Source organism: Bos indicus, chromosome 4, assembly GCF_029378745.1.
Source record: "Bos indicus isolate NIAB-ARS_2022 breed Sahiwal x Tharparkar chromosome 4, NIAB-ARS_B.indTharparkar_mat_pri_1.0, whole genome shotgun sequence".
NCBI classification, from domain to species: domain Eukaryota; kingdom Metazoa; phylum Chordata; class Mammalia; order Artiodactyla; family Bovidae; genus Bos; species Bos indicus.
In genome coordinates, this window is record NC_091763.1 from 66,311,639 (window position 1) to 66,332,403 (window position 20,765).

General features: G+C 34.2%; 1 protein-coding gene across 2 annotated transcripts in view; it reads right to left on the minus strand.

Annotated features, from left to right (window-relative positions):
• The window catches only part of ZNRF2 (zinc and ring finger 2), a 96,507-nt gene that overhangs the window by 22,951 nt on the left and 52,791 nt on the right, over window positions 1–20,765 (minus strand). For both annotated transcript variants that reach the window (XM_019958817.2, XM_070787895.1), the window contains exon 2: window positions 17,750–17,845. In XM_019958817.2, coding sequence (XP_019814376.2) covers window positions 17,750–17,845 — 96 coding nt within the window. The remainder of the gene's footprint in view (window positions 1–17,749; window positions 17,846–20,765) is intronic.

The window sequence follows — 20,765 nt, forward strand, 5'->3', positions numbered from 1 at the left end:
ACTTCATCAATTTTGATACAAGAAACAATTTCACTTTAAGAGTATAAATACAGAAGCAAACTATGTTAGACAACTTTAGGTTAGAAGTACTATGGCTACCTATTTAGATTAGAGGAAGCATGCTCAAGACTGATCATATGCTTTATCTTCTGGAGTTAATAAACTGCCATAAAAACTGTTATCTGAAATGAGCTTACACTTTACTATTTTCTTTCTTTATAGAATAGAAAATCAGCTCTGTCCAATATAACTTTCTATGATGACAAAAATAGTCTTTTATCTATGTTGTCCAAAACAGTAGCTACTAGCCACATATGACCTGAAAATAGCACTTTAAATGTGGCCAGTGCAAAATATGAAACCTATGTATTTCAATATAGTAGACAAGGAACATACATTTATAAACTAAAATTTTCTGTAAATTGTTATTTTACTTATAGCCTCAAGCTCTTAATTTGCATTGCCCAAAGAAATTATTTAAAATTCAAGCAGCCAAATATGCAAAATTAAAATATGTAGCAAGTACAAGCACATATCCATATAGTTATTGCAGATCAAGACAACATGAAAAACAGCACACAGCCAAAATCCTTTGGGGGAAGGGGAAAAAAAACAACAAATAAGACCAAATTTGTTAGAGCCAGCCAACAAAACTCCATGCGAAAAAGTTATAATCATCACAACTTTATTTTCAGATCAAGCATCCAAAGGTATATGATCTTTTCAGCAAAATACAATGCCAAGCACTATTATGGATCAGGCATTTTACCTGAAGACTTATTTTTTGTTCTTGAACCCTCAATGATAGCAGTAGAAAACAAAAGCAGCTGAAATGTGAAATAATCCCTAGAAAAATCAAGAATTAAAAAAATTCACAACATTAGTAAGAAGCAATTACTCAAAGAATGAAAAACTGGGGCTCACAGGGTTTATTAATAAGTACTTTCAGATATAAAGTTATATCTAATGGATTTTGAAGATGTTAACATTAACATTCTAGATTATAGATCCATGAGCTATTACTGTACTCAAATACCTTAAAGGGAATTAGAAATTATATTTAACAAAGGGAAACAGTCATTTTCAGTGTAAAATTAATATATCAATAAAAACATGGGAGTAACCTTCACTAAACTGTCTAAAACTCAAAATTTGTGGTCAGGGTCAACTGTTATCCTTTTTAGAAATTTATTTTTCTGGTTCAAGGAGCAATTGCTGGCTTCCTCTGCCTACATGCCATTGACATAAATGTCAATGCTTTCTTTAAATATAACTGAGAAATGACTGAACACCTAGTCGCTTTTCATTTGCATTGTTAGAAACTTACTTTAAAATCAAGACTATTCTTCAAGAGACAGAATATGCAACTCTTCTGATGACTTGGAAAAATGTATACTCTTGGGATTTTCTGGAAATTGACATTTGGATCCTTGTCCAAGCAAATATAAGCAAAATAAAACAGAACCCAAACTACATACTCTAAAAAGTGAAATAGACAAAAACAACAGTAACTAATTAAATACTTATAAATTCAGTTTTCTTGGGCATTTTTGTTTCTAACTTGCCTAGGAAAAAGCTCAGGATTAAGTATTCTATAAAACCACATACCTAATAAGCTATAAGAAGTTTTACAAGTCATCTAAGAAATTTCTAAATTACCAAATTACTTCCCAATCTTCATATCAAATTAAGATGACTTTCCTTTACTCTCTCCCTATCACAAATGGCTGATTTGCTAACTCCAAATAAATGTTTACTTAAATGAGTTGTCCACATTAATACCCTGGTTTCTCTTCAGATCACATAAATGAGTTGTCCACATTAAAAAAGGGGAAAAAAAAAAAAAAACACAGAAAAGAAAAAAACTGCTAAATATATAAAAACAGAATAAAATACACTTTGAACTAAAGTTTCAAGTTCATTTTTGCTTTGCATCAATGCAAAGAAAAAACCATCAGTCCTAAAAAAAAACAAAAAAGCTGATTTTCAGACTTAATTTATGATTGTATACTTTCAAATTATATTAATGTATTCAATTATAAAGTAGTCTTTAATGGCAATAACAGAAGTCAAACAATCTGAGTAATATAATGTAGCAAATTTTAAAAATGTTATAGACAGTTCTAGATTCAAATCCCAACTCTGCAATGGATCTAGGAATAATGGGGATAACAATACCTACTTCACAGGGCAGTGATAGGAATTAAATAAAATAAAATTCCAACACTGCAACAGATCTAGGTACATAATGGGGATAAAAGTACCTACTTCATAGGGCAATGGTAAGAATTTAAAAATACCTGTTAAATGTCTAGAATTGTACCTGGCAAAGAACAGGTATGTTCTGAATACTAGCTGTAGGACTACTGAGGAGGGACTCTTCCTCTGAGCTTGTTATCTCCAATTGAAAGAAATGATGAAGGCTGCTAGACGGGTCTCCTAAGAGTATTATGGAGATCTAATGAGAACGCAAATGGAAGACCTGAACTTTGGACAACACACAAAATTCTTTGAGCTTCGTTTTCTTCAAATAAATTGGAAGTTTTAATAGTTATATCTCACACACTCTTTAATATTGATCATTAAAAATCGAAGAGCTAATGTAAAAATGCTTAACTCTAAATGTTGGCAATATTAAGCAAAATTCCATTTACTATCATATTGAAACTGAAAAATGTCAACTCAAATGGCATATAACAAAACATATTATGTCAGAACTATTATCAGATTTATGAAGTAGGAATATATCTATCATTTTGTTAGAATGAATTTGAGAATGAGTGTTACAGTGTGTATGTGTATGTACTGCTTTTATTAACTGAGGCTGGAGTGTGATGCTCCTTCCCTTCTGCTTCCTCCTGAGTTCCTCTAATTCTTCCTGAGGAGGAAGGAATTAGAAGGTAGAGTCTTAACCACTAGACTGCCAGGGAAGTTCCTTGGTTTTTTTGCTTTCATTTGTTTTATTTTTCATTGGCCCAACATTTTTGATACAAACAAACAAAAATAGAGTCTTTGAGCCAGAGGTGGCCAATACTTTGCAATCTCTGTATTCAAGAAACAATACATTCCATGAGGAAGGGAACCTTGTAGATTCTGCTTACTCCAGCAGGTAGCATGGTGTTTTGCAGTTACTGCTTGAAAAATATTTTCTGAACAGCTAAGAAAACAGAAGATCTCAGAAGACTAAAGAAAGCACCAAGCAACAAATGAACCAATGGAGAGAGAAAACACCGCAAAGTCAGAGGGCTGGAGTTTCGGTGACTCGGGCACTTAGTTTGCAGTCTGGTGACTCAGCTGAGCTCAGACTTTTTTTAAGTGTACTGACTTCTTTATTCAAGTGGTTCCTATTAGCCAATCAACCAGAGAGCACTAATATATGAAGAGTTTGCCAATAAATAATAATAAGTTGATTAAAATTATGGGTAAAGAGTTATAAGTACTATGTATACACAGGAGAGATATTTTAAATGTCCATTCCACCAGGATAATAAAGCAAAGTGTGAAACTCACATGTACCTGGAGCGAAAAGGAAGGTGAGAACCAGTATTTCTCACAACAACAGTCATGCAATACTAACAACTCAGAGTTCTTTCTTGATCCCCTTACACTCTGCTACTAAATGACTAAATATTGCGACTAAATTACTTAAGAAAAAAAACACCCTGTGAGAAAAACCCTGGAGAAACTAAATCTAGATTCATCTGAAAATTCATGTAATGAAACCTCATGAAAATCAACAAAGGGCAAATGTAAAATGCTTTCTTCAAAAAATTGTTTTAAGGAGAGGGGAAACACACTGATTCTGAAAGAGGTTTATTTCTTTCTGCTCAAATTTTACCAATCCTTCAGCCGCCCAAGGCAACTTCAGTACCTGAGCGAACCCCGTTAGAACAAGGGGAGAAGGCTGCTCTGATGGTGAGAGTACTACTCACAGAAAGAAGCTACTGAGCTGGGCTGAGGCTAGAGCTCTCTCTGCACCCAAGAACAAGGAAACAGTTCTAAACAAAACTCTACAGTTTTCACAGTTTTAAACAAAAAGGGCTACTGTGCACCAAGCTTATGACCACAAGGTTCACAAGAGGAAAGTATCTTGCTTTCTATCCTCTTCTATTTGAGAAACAAGTAAGTGTGATCTGTATGTGTGCTAACATTACACAACAGAGAAAAGTCATAAACTAAGTACACACAACAATGTGAATGAAGGTGAACCAAGCTAAAAAACTGAAATAGACACTTATCATAAAGTCAGAACGAACGAATGAATGGAAGTAAGGGAGATGGTGACTCTAAAAGGAGAAGTTCCTAGAAGGATTAATACTTCAGAGGAAGGGAAAAGGAAGGTCAATGCAGAAAACTAAGTCAGTAATCTAGAATAAATATCATGTAAATAAAAAACAAAAATCATTAACAAAGACATAAGAGAGGATAAATCCAGGAGCTCTTGTATTGAAATTATAGGAATCACAGGAAGAGAAAAAGGAACAGAGAAAGAAATAACAATCAAAGAAATACTAGAAGAAAATAATCCCCAAGCTGACTAAAGATCTGCATTTCTAGACTGAAAAGTCTTATAAAGTCTCAATTAGAGATGGGAGCACAGTGAAAAAACACTTAGATAGATGCATCCTGGGAACAAAAAGAGAAGTTTCAACCTTCAAAAAAAAGAAATTAATCTGTAAGCTTCTAAATGGAAAGAACAGGCAAATTAAGATGAAAGAAAAATGAGACCCAGCAAGACCTCACATCTGTAATACTGGGAATAAAAGAATACTACAATTTTACAGACTTAAAGGGGAAAAAATTAAAATATCCTATATTTAGCTAAGATAGTAATCATATGTGAAACCAAACAAGAAACACCTGCAAACCCAACAGCTCATTAAGTATATCATCCACCAAAGACTAAGGAAATTACTGAAACTGCAACATAACAAAGGGTTTTTGAAACAGAAGCAAGATCCTGCCAGTGCAAACTTAATATGTAATACAGGATATAAAGTCAAAATTATTCCATAATACCCAAGAATTGGAGATAGAGGGGAAGGTGAGTAGGAGACAGGAAAGTGAGCAAGAATAATGTATTAGGTAGATGAGCACAAAGAAAACTCCTAATTTTGATAGAATAAAACAGAAGTATATGTTTAACTATATATATATTAAAGTTAGGTAACCAACAAAGAATCAAAGATTTATAGTGAAAGTTCTGAATTAATTTGGAAGAAAGGGAAGGAACTCGACCAATCCAGAGAAGACAAGGAAGAACCACCAGCTATAATGTAAACGTATGTGTGCTGAACGGTACATCATATAATATTTATCTAGCTTCAAAAAAATCAACTTATTTACCATGAATTAAAAAAAAAAAACAGGGAAAGATAGGGAAACAACTGTCCTAGAACACATGTCAAGATATAACAGTTGAGGAGTGAAGATGAAAAAGAGGGAAAAACCTACCACAAAATGAAGTTGAAACTAGAAAAAAATGGAGCACAAGAAAAAAACGACGTTCCTGATATCACAGGACCACAAGGGGACAAAAGTGAGAATAAACTGGAAATGAAAAGAGCTTTAATAATTACCTATGGAAGACAAAAAAAGGAGATCCCATCACATACCTATAGTGAAAAATAAAACTCAAGAAAACATCACAGAAACAAAACTAGATCTAGGTCTATATACTTAAGGGCATACTGAATCCTAGAAAGAACTAATCATGAAAAATCAGTGCTATTTAATATATACTCTACTGTATTTTTGTCATAAAAAGTGGAATTCTTTAGGCACCTTGGTAAAAAGAATGTCAACTCTAAAAAAGAGGTGAAATTGGGTTGGTCTTAGATTTCTCCAGAGTAGCACTTTACACTATAAGGCTGGAAGAATGTTTATAATATCCTCAAGTAAAGGAAGCATAACCCAAAGATTTTATATCTAGTTGAACTGTTACTTAAAAACAACACAGATAAGCAATGTTAAACAAGAAGTCTAGTGAACTGTTTTCCATGACTTCTCAAAGGATTTATATGAGGATAAACCTCAACTAATCAAGACATGCCTGGAAAAGCTTAAGCAAAAGGACTGGCACTGAGAAGTGAATCTACTTAACTACAAGATTAAAACAAATGTGGGAATTATGATATACAAATTATATACCTAAAAATTAAAAGTTAATTATTGTCTGATAATTGGGTACAAAAAAGTATCATTTGAAGTGGATAAGGCAAATAACAGACGTATTTAATATATAATTAAATTAATACAGAAGTAATAAATATATAAATATATTTATTAGTTTAAAGATTAAGATAAAGAGATAATTAAAATTGGGATATGGAGGTAAGAAAGGAGAAAGGATATATATTTAATTTCATCATTGATCATAAAAAGAAATAAAGTGTCTAAAAGTATCTAAAAAATACTTATACAATTATATTTATGAAAGTACTCTCTAAAAAGAGAAAAATGGTTCTTCCTAAGTAAAAGAAGAAGCATATGAAACAAAGAAAAACTGGCCATTTGGTGAAACATTTTTAAAGAGCCAGAAAAACAAAGTATATAAAATTATAATGACAGAACTAAAACTAGCCTATTAATACATGTAAATGAAATAAACCAACACAATAAAAGGAAAGATTAGATCCTGACTGAAATTAACCCTGCACTGTATACATGAAGCATATTCAAAACAAAAAGACAAAAGTTGAAAGTAACAGGACAAGAAAACATTTACCAGGCAAATACAAACTAAAAGAAAAAAAGAATTACAATCTTAACATCAGACAAGGTTGGACATAATGAGAAAAGCGTGAAAAGAGACAAAGGACCATTATAGCAGTAAAAGGTGAAATGGCACAGAGTTCTTCTAGTTAGGAATAACAGACATAGCACTAGCATTCATAAAGCATAAAAGCACAGACAAAACAGACAGAAATAGAAATACTAGCAGCAGAGGACTTGAACTCACTTCAGTCCATGACAAAGAGAGTAAGAAAAAGATGGATATAAAAGACCTTTCAAACTGAATACAAATACAAAACACTTCCCCCAAATGACTGCATATTAAACAACAAAAAGAAAATCTTAATAAACTAAAAGAAACAGTAAAGATAATATCCTCTGATCACAATATAGTAAAACTAGAAAACAAGTAACAAAACTACAGGGAAAAAGCCCTTACCATGGGAATTTTAAAATACTCAGTAACTTTTGATCCAAGAGGGTATTCACCCAAAACATAGAATATTTGAACAAATTTTTTAAAAGTAACAACTTCTTCAATATCTCATACACTAGCAAATATACTCCAGCATTAAAATAAAGCACTAGAAGTATTATCGGAAATATTAATGTATAAGAAATACTGATCTTTACAGCAGTGGACTTTACTTTCACCACCAGACACATCCAAAACTGAGTATCACTTCCACTTTGGCCCAGGCTCTTTATTCTTTTCTGGAGGTGTTTCTCCACTTTTTCCCAATAACATATTGGACACCTACTGACCTGGGGGACTCATCTTCCAGTGTCAAATCTTTTTGCCTTTTCGTACTGTTTATGGGGTTCTTGAGGCAAGAATACTGAAGTGGTTTGCCATTCCCTACTCCAGGGGACCACATTTTGTCAGAACTCTCCATCATGACCCATCCATCCTGGGTGGCCCTGCATGGTATGGCTCATAGTTTTACTGAATTACACAAGACTGTGATCCATGCGATCATTTTGGCGAGCTTTCTGTGACTGTGCATAGGAACCTGGAATGTTAGGTCCGTGAATTAAGGTAAATTGGATGTGGTCAAGCAGGGGATGTAAAGAGTTAGCATCAACACTTCAGGAATCCGTGAACTAAAATGCACAGGAATGGGCAAATTTAATTCAGATGACCATTGTATCTACTATTGTGGGCAAAAATCGTATGGAAGAAATGGAGTAGCTCTGACAGTAAAAAAAAAAAAAAAAAACAAGTACAAAATACAGTACTTGAGTGAAATCTCAAAAACAACAGAATGATCTCAGCTCATTTCCAAAACAAACTTTTCAACATCACAGTAATCCAAATCTATGCCCCGACCACTAATGCCGAAAAAGGTGAAGGAGAACAGTTCTATGAAGACCTACAAGAACTTTTAGAACACCAAAAAAGAAGATGTCTTTTTCATCATAGTGGATTGGAATCCAAAAGTAGGAAGTCAAAAGACACCTGGAGTTAACAGGCAAGTTTGGCCTTGAAGTACAAAATGAAGACAAGCAAAGTCTAACAGAGTTTTGCCAAGCAAATGCACTAGTCATAGCAAACACCCTCTTCTAACAACACAAGAGACAGCTCTAAACATGGACATCAGATGGTCAATATGGAAATTAGACTGATGGAGAAGCTCCATACAGTCAGCAAAAATAAAACCAGGAGCTGACTGTGGCTCAGATCATGAGCTCCTTATTGCCAAATTCAGACTCAAATTGAAGAAAGCAAGGAAAACCACTAGGCCATTCAGGTATGACCTAAACCTAATCCCTTATGATTATACAGTGAAGGTGAAAAGTAGATTCAAGGGATCAGGTCTGAGTGCCTGAAGAACTATGGATGAAAGTTCATAATACTGTACAGGAGGCAGTGACCAAAACTATCCTTAAGAAAAAGAAATACAGGAAGGCAAAGTGGTTGTCTGAGGAAGTTTTACAAATAGTTGAGAAAAGAATATGAGAGAAAGGGAATAGAGAAATGGGAAGATATACCAAACTGAATGCAGTTTCAGACAACAATAAAGAAGATAAGAAAGCCTTCTTAAGTGAACAATGCAAAGAAATAGAGGTATTAATAATAGAATTGGAAAGACTAAAGAAAACTGAGATGCCAAGGGAACATTTCATGCAAAGATAGGCACAATAAAGGACAGAAATGGCAAGGACCTAACAGAAGCAGAAGATATAAAGAGGTAGAAAGAATACACAGAAGAACTATACAAAAAAGTTAAGATTTTTATAGTTTACCCACACCCAGATAATCACAATGGAGTGGTCCCTCACCTTGAGTCAGATATCCTGGAGTGTGAAGTCAAGTGGGCCTTAGGGAGCATTACTACAAACAAAGCTAGTAGAAGTGATGGAATTCCAGTTGAGCTAATTCAAATCCTAAAAGATTATGCTGTTAAAGTGCTGCATGCAATATGCCAGCAAATTTGGAAAACCCAACAGTGGCCACAGGACTGGAAAAGGTCAGTTCTCATTCCAATCCCAAAGAGAGGCAATGCCAAAGAATGCTCCAACTACCATACAATAAAGCTCATTTCACATGCTAGCAAGGTTATGTCCAAAATCCTTCAAGCTAGGTTTCAGCATGAGAACCAAGAACTTCCTGATGAACAAGCTGGATTTACAAAAGGCAGAGGAACCAGAGATCAAATTGTCAACATCTGCTGTATCACAGAAAAAGCAAGGGAATGCCAAAAAAAACATCAATCTCTGCTTCACTATGTTAAAGCCCTTGACTGTGTGGATCACAACAAACTGTGGAAAATTCTTCAAGAGATGGGAATACTGGACCACATTTTTACCTGCCTCCTGAGAAACCTGTATGCAGGTCAAGAAGCATCAGTTACAATCAGACATGAACAACAGAATGGTTCAAAATTAGGAAAGGAGTACGTCAAGGCTGTATACTATCACCCTGCATATTTAACTTATATGCAGAGTACATCATGAGAAATCCTGGGCTGGATGAAGTACAAACTGGAATCAAAATTACCAGGAGAAATATCAATAATCTCAGATATACAGATGATACCATTCTAATGGCAGAAAGTGAGGAGGAACTAAAGAGCCTCTTGATGAAGGTGAAAGAGGAGAGGGGAAAAGCTAGCTTAAAATGCAACATTCAAAAAAAGAAGGTCATGGCATCCAGCCTCATCACTTCATGGCACATAGGTGGGGAAAAGTGGAAACAGTGACAGATTTTATTTTCTAGGGCTCCAAAATCATTGTTGAGGGTGTACTTCAGCCATGAAATTAAAAGAGGCCTACTCCTTGGAAAAAAAACTATGATAAACCTAGACAGCATATTACAAAGCAGAGACATTACTTTGCTGACAAAAGGTACATATAGTCAAAACTATGGTTTTCCCAGTAGTCATGTACAGATGTGAGAGTTGGACCATAAGGAAGACTGAGCACCGAAGAATTGATGCTTTCAAACTGTGGTGTTGGAGAAGACTCTTGAGAGACCCTTGGACAGCAAGAAGTTCAAACCAGTCAATCCTAAAAGAAATCAACCCTGAATATTCACTGGAAGGACGGATATTGAACCTGTAATACTATGGCCACCTGATGCGAAGAGCCACCTCACTGGAAAAGACCCTGATTCTGAAAAGGTCCTGACTGAGGACAGGAGGAGAAGGGGGCTACAGAGGATGAGATGGTTGGATGGCATCACCGACTCAATGGACATGAATTTAAGCAAACTCCTGGAAACACTGAAGGACAGAGAAGCCTGGTGTGCTGTAGTTCATGAGTTCACAAAGAGCTGGACATGACTCTGACTGAACAATAAAAACAAGGTAAAAATCTAAGACTCTGCACGGTTTCTGGTAAGCCTAAGTCAAATAACATTAGAGAAAGCAGAATAGAGAGAAGTATGCTTTATAACGTAAAAAGATTCAACGGAAAAGGAAAATAAGCCATAATATTTGTGTAAACAACATATTATGAAATACATAAAGCCAGAAAAAGATTGCTGCAGGCAACTATCACCAAAAGGAACTTATAACATTGTAAGAAAAAAATTAATGAAACTATGGCCACAGAGGGGACACTAATAAACTCTTTCCAAATTTGTCAGACTATGTAAACCAAACATAGGCAAGAATACAGAGTATTTCAATAATACAACCAAACTCAGTTTACTGGAAGTATATGCATACATGTTTTAAAAAGAATAATATAAGTAAATTTTTTATTCTACAGAGAACATATATGCTTCTCTTATATTCATGATTTATAGAGATCAATGATGTATGTGGTCACATAGTTATTAAAAACATAGTTATTATGGGCAGCATTCTCTAATAACAAGATCAGAATGACTTCCTATCACACATACTCCTCCTGTCATAAAAAAAAATTTATCTTCAAACTAAAGAAGCATTTTGTTCTCAGATACATATTAAAACCTCGGATACAACTGAAGCCTCTTGTAAGAAAAATATTTCTAAAATACTTTTATTAAAATTAAAAAACTGAAAAGAAAGTAGCTTTATCCAGTCCACAGTACTTATTATTAGCTTTATTTACAATTCTAAAGAAGCTTTTTTGAAAATACAAACTAAATATAAGCTCTTTCAAATAGCCTAAGGTTCAAAAGTACAAAAATATACAACATTAGAATGAAAAGGCCAATATAACAAAAAATAAAAATTATAATATTTGTAAGAAAATATTATATGCAATGCAATATTGTGGCAATTAATTAGGAAATTCATAAGAAAAATATTTTCTAACAAAATACAAATTTCCATAATTGACTAAGGACATTGAAGAACATGAATATACTAATAATTAGGGAAGTTATAAGGACTATCAAAGATTTAAAAAGGTGGGGGGGCTAGATGGTTTTGCAGTCAAATTATATATGATATGAAAATAATAGTCCTTCCAGGGTTTTTCAAATTATTCCAGAGCAAAGATGGAAAGCTTTCCCACTCATTAGCATAATCTTTAGTTAGCACAAACTTGGTAACATTGCTTTATAAGAATTATCTTATAATCAAACAGTTAAATCCAGTTAATATTAGAAATCAACACAATTCAATTGAAAGATTATAAAATCTACCAATGTAATTTATCAACAAATAAAGGAACAAAGCATTTAATAAAATTAGGCTGTTTTTTGCCTTAAGAAAAGAGAATGAAATGAGAATGACATATATACAATGAAGATGATTAACCATAACTCTTAGCCAGCATCTATGAAACAATGAAACACTAAAGACACATAAGACAGGCATGTCCACTGGCACCATTATTATCAGCATCATTTTTAAGCTTCAAACTAATGCAGGAATACAAAGAAGCAACAAATGTGCATAAATGCTTGAAAATAGTATCTCCATTTGCAGATATGTCATAAATCTAGAAAACCCAAAGACTTCCCTAAAACCTAGCTTCTCTTATAACCAGCAAAAACAATTTGATATTCAAATAGTAAGCAAATCTCATCCACAACAGTAGCAAAACTATAAAATACTAGGCAAAAATTTAGCAAGTTTAACACTGAAGTATAGGTTCTCAGTGAATCAAATGTAAGAGACAAAGCATGTCCCTTAATAGGTAAACTGACCATCTTAAAAAAATATAGCACTGAGGAAGACCGTGAACTTTTCCTTAGTACGATTTAATAAAGTATAAAACATGTCGAGTCCAGTTCAGTCTTATGTTAATGAATAATGAATAATAATGAGTAAGAGGCTGTTCTATAGTCACTCATCTGTATTCTGTATATAACAAACATAAAATGAAACTAGAAAGTAAGACTTCACAATAGGAGTCCTTCACTATGAAAATGTCACAATATGAAACCTAACAAAATTAACTCATGTTTTCCCTAAGGAAGAGAAAATTATAAAGTTTTTTGTTGCTGGGGCTTATAATAGTAGCTCTCATCCACCTAAAAACCCCTTTCATCCACTACTATAATGATAATAATAAACTAAGATTAGGTATTTCAAATTATATGTGTGCCATTATACATTTTAGTGTGTCCTGGGGATACTTAAAATCAGAGAGCACATATGGACCATTAAAAACTTTTGGAAAAATATTATTTTAAATAACCACAAATGAGAATGTTAAAAATCTTAAAAAAAAATTTTTTAAAGAAATGTATGGTCTGTCTCTTAGAATTAATATCCAGGTTAAACTTCTACTTTTCTGTATTAATTTACTGATTGATTGGTGGAACCAGATATAATTATTCTTTACATTGAGTTATAATCCAATACCATGCTACAGGGCTTCCCTGGTGGATCAGTTGATGAAGAATCCACCCTGCAATGCAGAAAACCCAACTTCGATCCCTGGGTTGGGAAGATCCCCCGGAGAAGGAAATGGCAACCCACTCCAGGATTACTGCCTGGAAAAATCCATGGACACAGGAGCCTGAAGGGCTACAGTCCAAGCCGTCACAAGAGGCAGACACGACTTAATGACTAAACCACCATCTCCTTGCTGTAATAATTCTGTTGCTCAAATTGTTTACGGGGAGCTCATTCAGGTTTGCTCCTCCTGTGTCCTTCATCTTTCCTGATTTTGGAGCACTTCCTTGCATTCAAATAATACAGTATCTCCAGGTTTTTCTTTCGCTGCTCCAGCCCTGGAATCAGCCATTTCTCCAAGGAATCCTGTTTTCTTTTTACATGAGAATGGTATTTAGAAACCAAAATTTGGGTACTGGGTGTCAAAGATTTTTCAGCTGTAAAAAGATCTCTCACACCAAAAAGCATTACAAGGAAAGGTCTAAGAACTGAATAGCAAGAAGTACAGTTTAAAGGGATTAAGATAAAAAGAATCCTAAGTAACAATAACCTATGAGGTACTGAGAGGTCAAGAAGCCTGGAGATCCCAAAGTCTATCTAGCAAAAAATGGAAGAAATCAAGCAAATCACAAATATCATAAATATTTAGATACCAAAGGAGTGAGACTAGAATATTTTTATTGTTTTGTTACCTTAAAATATTCAATGACCTTAACCCCTTACTCATTTTGGAAAAATTCTAAAAAAAAAAAAAATTCACAATTTTCACATTTTGCAAAGATCAACAACGTTGACAGCAGCTAGGTACTTTTACAGCCTTTTTACTCCAATTTGAGTCCTCCAGAGCCAATCCTCAAGTCGCCCGTGGCTCCTCCTTCCCCATTTCTAGCAATCACTGAACTCAATTCATTCTTTCTTCATCTCTTTCTCTACGTAACAATCATCTGACCATTTCCTACATGAAATACCATACCATTCTTCCAACTGGTCTTTAAAGAAATTATTTTCCTTACAAATATTTTTGCACATGAATACAAATAATTACACGTAATTTATTTAAAAACTTCATTATTCAGCCCTAATTTATCTTTTCACCTACAATTTTCTTGTCATTCTGTTGCCCCAAACTATACCTACCTAGTTGTTATTTACAAGTACATCCTCCATTTCTCTCCAAATCTTATTAACATCAGACCAATTTATACATATATAAAATAATTCTGAAATGGCAAAACTGTTGATAAACATGAGCTGATTCGCATCTTTGCTCCAATATAGAAGAAACATAAAAATGAGACAAATTTAGAAATGCATTGTATAAATTTGCATTGAAATTTGTTTAAAATGAGTTTGCCAATACTACACTCTAACCAAAGAACTGTAACCAGAGGAAAAATCTTTCCCTCTGAGGACAGCTCTATAGGTTTACTCGGTTTTCTTGCACTCCAAGAAAAGTCTTTTCATTGTCTCTGTTTTGTTTCTTCAGATTTCTTATGATTCAGGAAGGCTTACCTTGAATGCTGGATTAATTTTTTAAAAATCAATGTTATAAAAGTGATATGATAAGAACACACAAAAAGGCAAGACAATGATTTATAAAATCATGAAAGAAAATAAGATCTATAAGTAAAAACAAAATCTATAAATAAAAAAAAAGATGTAATTTTCCTTCTCAAATTTTACTGAAGAAATCAGAAACAGAAATCTGAAACCTACTTTATGCTTTAGAGATCTACAGAACTTCCTTCTCACTGAAATATGTATTTTAATTTCAACTTCTATTCTACATATCTTCTTTTATAATAGGCCCTAAGATAAAAAGGTAACAGAAACACACATCCATTTATAATTAGTTTTTTACAATATTTTATTTCTGTACTGAATATGAAAGGATTTCTGCTTCTTCAAAGAGTAAGCAAACTGCCTATCATCAGCTTTAGACCTCAGATTTCAGCTATGCAGGCCACCATATTCCTTATAGAAAGCAGAAAAAGTATTTCTTTCCTTGAATTGCAGTTGTAAATTTATCACATCAGGTGAGAACAGGTAGTACTCTAATTATCCCCTTGCTTCTCCATATATTATAGGAACTACTATTGCTATGCAAGACTTTTAGACATCTAATTTGGAATTAAGTTACTACGAGCTTTTAAAATATCAAAAGAAATTTAGACTTGTCAGCACATTAAATATGGTATCCACTGTATCTTTACCTCTTAAAGTCAAAGGTAATATTTATAACAACAGGTCTTATTTCCTTAACACTCACTACAAAACCTACAAAGAAGTATGTATAATTTTCGCAGTAACTCTGTGAAGACAGGCGCTACTTCCAGTCCTAAGTTTACAGGAGAGAAAATCAAAACCAAGATTTCACACTGGAATTAAGTAATAAAGCAGAGATCTGAACTCAGCAAGCTGAACGTAAAGATTACAGTTTGTACTAAGTATCGTTGTTCTTTATAACACTTTAATTGCAAACTGGTACTGCTTTTGAGCAGCTATATGCTAAAAGAAGGGCAAGAAAACTGAATTTAGTGCCACATAAAATAGGTATACAATTTTGCTAACTAGATAAGACTGTTTCTTGTATGACCACTTCTGATCCATCATCTTATTTATAAAGTAAATACATGCTAAATTTTAAAATTACTACACAAAACAAGAAGCATTTTCAAATTCTTTTCCCATTTAGGCTGTTACATAAGATTGAGCAGAGGAACTCTTCATTTGCCAGGATGTTTCCTCAGTTCCAGGAAAAGAAGGAGGGCTCTAAAGCACAAAAGCTTAAAACAAGAGAAGGAGACGGCACTAACTTATACCTGCATAACAAACCTCTTTATCGTGATTTTCCTGGTAATCCTCCACAACTGGCCTCCCCATCCTCACTTTCTTCTTTGTCTGCAGCTGAAGATGCTATTAAGCCCACATTATAAGCCACCCTGGAGATCTCATTCTCCCAGGAATACCTTCTATGAACCCAGGAGGTATACATGTTAATAAACTTTTGTTTTCCTCTTATTAATCCGTCTTTTATTACAGAGGTCTCAGCCAAGAACTCAAGGGTAAGGGGATCATTTTTTCCTTCCCCTACAGACCTTTGCCTTAGAAGTGCCACAGCGCGTGAGGGGAGAGCACATTACCAATCTGCTACCTTATCTAACCTAAACCAGTCAGTCACAGTTCTTCCTTCTCACTCATAGTTCACCACTGTCCACATTTTAAAAATTCAAGAATCACACATGTTTATAAAGAAGCTGTTTTTGTTTCCTGTTGTGAATGTCTATAGATACCCATATATAATTAACAATTTAAAAATTTTCAGGCCTACCTACCTTACAGTAGGTAGCTCTTCTTAAAAGTGGCTGAAACTTCACTTTTTCTATTAAGTTTACTAATGTCTAAACTGGAATACTGTCAAATATTTAAAACCTCTATTCTTGGATCAAGGTATCCCCAAACAGAAGGTTATATACTGCTCTTTAAGCCACCAAATAAGTGATCTATTAGAACACTTTAATGACCAGGCACAGCTCAACCAGGAAATTAAAAACTGCCAAATATCAACACGTAAGAAGATTAAATCCAGATACACTGCACATAAAATAAACAGAATACTAAGATTATGTGCAAATATATTATATGGTAAAAGGAAATACACTTGTCTTTTAAAATTCAAGGCGAGAGTCTTAACATTTAAGGATATTCATTTTAAAAACACTTATAATAAACATAATAATTATGGAGGAGAATAAGATAATAAAGTATGAGAAACAAGCCAAATCAATTTTATCTCAAATTTTGAACCTGTCTTTTGTTTCTTAAGTAACTAAATTTCAATTAGATTATGCAAAGTAGCCAACTCAATTTCCTAATGCAAAAAGATTTATATATAATCAACAGGTACATATACTATTCAAAGAAAATGCTAAAAGCTATTTTTATTTATTCACTGGAAAATGGGGGAAAGTGTTCAATTACTACTATAAGAGCGGGGCTGAAGCACTACCTTGTCAAGAGAGACATTCCTAAATCACTTTGCAAAAAAGCTACTCAAAATAACATGTTCATTTCAATATTAAATTGTACTCCTACAAGTTTCTATAATCTGAGGACAAATCTCAGATTACTGACAAAGTGTTACTACACTGATTAACCTTTGGTTGATCCTATGCTGTAGGATCCATCTGTTTTATTTACTGGTATATCCAAAGTTTCTAACACTATATGCCTTACAGGTGACAGGTACTCAAAAACCATTTGCTAATCAATGAGTCAGTCTTTCAACTGGCTTCACTGTTTACTGGTACTCTTCTTACTCATTCTATTTCAAACCAAATTTTACATTTGAAAAATCTAAAATTTCTCCACGGATTTTGCAGTCTCTCTTTTTATCAATAAAATTTTGAAAAAAGCTCTCATTTTCCCTTTATTTCACTCTATTCATCTGAAGTCACAAATAAACTACTCTTTTTTTTCCCCAAGTCTACTTCAAAATGTACTAAGACTACACTGAAAATTTCTCCTATGGTTTTGAATATCTGGAGATTGTGGTCAGGTAAGAATGGCACGGCCAAAGTACCAGACCTAATCAGGGTATCAGTTAGCTCAGGGCTCAGAGCCAGTCCCTCCTGGCCTTTTAACTTCTACCTGAAACATGAAATTCATAATACATTTTATGAAATATAATTACCATGATAATTTAAAGTATCATTTTAAAGCACTGGACTTACCATTATAGGTTATTCTTGGCTTTGTTAAACACATCACAAGATGTAAATCCATTTCATCTGAGGGTACAAATTTTGAGCATACAGGGCACTTAAATCCTAAAAAATAAAAGAAATCCATGTTACTTAACAATTTTAAATATCCAGCCTTGCTCTTTAAAAAGGCAAGGAAGAAAAAGCATTTCAAACTTCAGTATTACATGTACATTGATACACTACCTATGCGCAACTTAAGTTGGGAAAAGAGTTTGTGACTATTAGTGTCTGACTTAAATCAGTTTATGAACACCATCCAATTTCAATGAAGAAAATCTGATTCACTACAAAACTCTCATATCCTCTTCTAATGTATGGGTCCAATCATTTTCATTTATTTTTTCATTAATCTGAACTTACCATTTTGTTATAATAGCTTTGTATTCTGACCCTCTTTCCTGACAGTACCTTTCCCAGCTTGGTACAGTACAATTTGAGTTGCAAGGTTTTATAGATAGATAGTACCTTACAAACTATTCTATTCCACTGACCTTTTAAAAATTTATCTGATGAAGAAAGTGAAGCCTTTTGTGGAACAGCAAAACCAGGTCTAGAATCTAAGACTCCTGACTCCTACTATATTGCACTTATTGCCATACCACAAGTCACAAGGCAAACAGAAAATAGCACCAAATGTCAGATTTCTTAGTCAATTTTGACACAAATATTAGTTTCCTACAATATTCAATTTGCACTAAGTACTTGCCAGCAGTACTCTATTAAAAATAAACTGGTAGACTGAAGGAGGGAATATGTTATGAATTCAGCTCTATCCTGCTCCCTCATTTACCAAGGGTAACTGTTCATTCATGGGTCCTTGCTGTTTCCCTGTAGACCTACTTACTGCTCTTTCCTCCAACATCTCCAACCTGCATAAGCAGTGAGCTGATAAAGTCCATTTATAGTCTGGTGAGGAACGACTAATCAGAAGTGGCACAAAAAGATGGCCTGAGCCAATTCGTTTTTCTTGAAAATATGACTAAGAAACAGCAAGAGGGTCATGGGTCAGCTGTAGACAGCTGAAGCAAAAAGGGTACATGAAGTTAGGAGACTGCGGTGGGGTATCTATTCTGGGTCATGTGTAGGCTGAACTTATAGGAGAAAAGCTATCAGCAAGCACAGGAAAACAGCTCACATGGAGATCTTACAGCAGATGTGCAGAGAGGAGCAAAGTGCTGTGAGAAACAACAAGAGTGGTGGCAAAGAAAAAAAAGTCCCTAAAAGCTGACCCAGATTGTGGTAGCTTTCTACTTCTAGTATACGTGTGCTCTGACAGACACTCTTCTCCTTTCATCTTGACATGAAACCCACTGCAACTCAAGACAGAGTAGAGTCATACCTCATGCAGAGCTCTGTTGAATCGGAAAAGGTTTTGGCCTGCGTACTTAATCCACGTACTCAACTTCCTAAATGAAATACGTGTTTCTGAGCAGTTTTTCACATTGTATTAAATACATTTCAAGAGAAAGGAACAAAGGTATATTTAATTCCCACTTCTTAAAAACCACCAAAAAAAGCAAAAGAGGATCAATCTAAAATTAAACTACAAAAACAGCTACAACCCTCAAACAATTCTGACACAAATACTAGCTACTGCATCAACGTGGCAAAACATGCATCAAACAGGAAGACAAAGAGACTATCAAGCAGCATTCCTATTTCCAGGACCATTAGTAATCTTTTTCTTAAAGTTGCAAAAACATCCTTCTCTTGAAATTAAACAGGACATTAAAAAAAATTTTTTTAACTACTTAATTTTCTAACTACTGATCAAAATCATATGCATACTGACACATGAACTTTAAATTATCAAACAAAAGTGCACAACCATGAACCTCTGGGAGCCATCCAGCTGCCCACAAAGTAGAGCCTAAGGAAAAAAACTCTGTACAGAGGACTACCGTATTTCTAGTTAAATACAATAAACTATATATTTCTTTCTCCTTCGCCTAAAACCCACTAAATTGAAAATAAATATAACAAAATAAGGTAAGGAACTTGAAAGGAGACAGCAGATGAACAGATGGGTGGAACTGACAGGACTGAGAAAACAGACATACTAAGTGTCTGCAGAAGCCAATTCTCACTACACAATTCTCAAAAAACTCAAGAACCTATACCTCCAATAACTTTCCATGCCAGTGATGAGGTTAACCATGAGGTTAAAATAATGGACTAATAAACAGAATAAAAGAAATTCCCAAGTCTCCAACCCATGTCGTGTAGCCAAGCAAATACAGCTTCGCAATGAGAGTAGAAGAATAAGAGTTCACTACAGGAGAAAAAAAGACCCAAAACAGATTGGCTTGAGGACACCAGGTACAGCAAGGAGAAGGAAAGAAAACAAGGGAATAAATAAATAAATATCTATGTACAGAAAAGGGCCCTTCCTACAAATCTCCTTTTCTCTATCTCTACCAAAAAAATTGGTAGCCTCTTCTCTTAAATCAGAAATTCCACAGATGAAACATCAAGATCCTTGTCTGTTGATAAGGTTGCTGCTGCACGTGTTTTTTGGTGTTTTGGCTGGTATACCCTCAGGGAGAGATCCTAGAAATGGGATTGCAGGATTAGTAGATTACATGTGTCATGAGGAGATTACACATGTATCTACTTAAGATATTCTGAAATTACCCTCTGTAGAGGTTGTACAGTTTAGTACTCCTACCAGCAATGTGTGAAAGTGCCTGTTTCTCCACAGCCTCTCCAAGAATGAGTGCCAGTCTTTTGTGTTCTTGCCTGTCTGGAATGAGTCATGATATCAGTGTAGAGATACAAAGCCCAAGGAGAGAAAACAGTACGTACAAAGAACCACCTGGATTTTTAATTAGAAAACAGTGAATTAAACACATATTTCTCTCCTCCCTCTTAAGTCCACTAAAATGAGAGTAAAGAAATAAACAGAACTTCTTGAGAGGAAAGCGCTTCTTACATTCTGACACTGTTCAGTTTTTCATTTGTTTAAGGGTTGGTTGCTAATCTT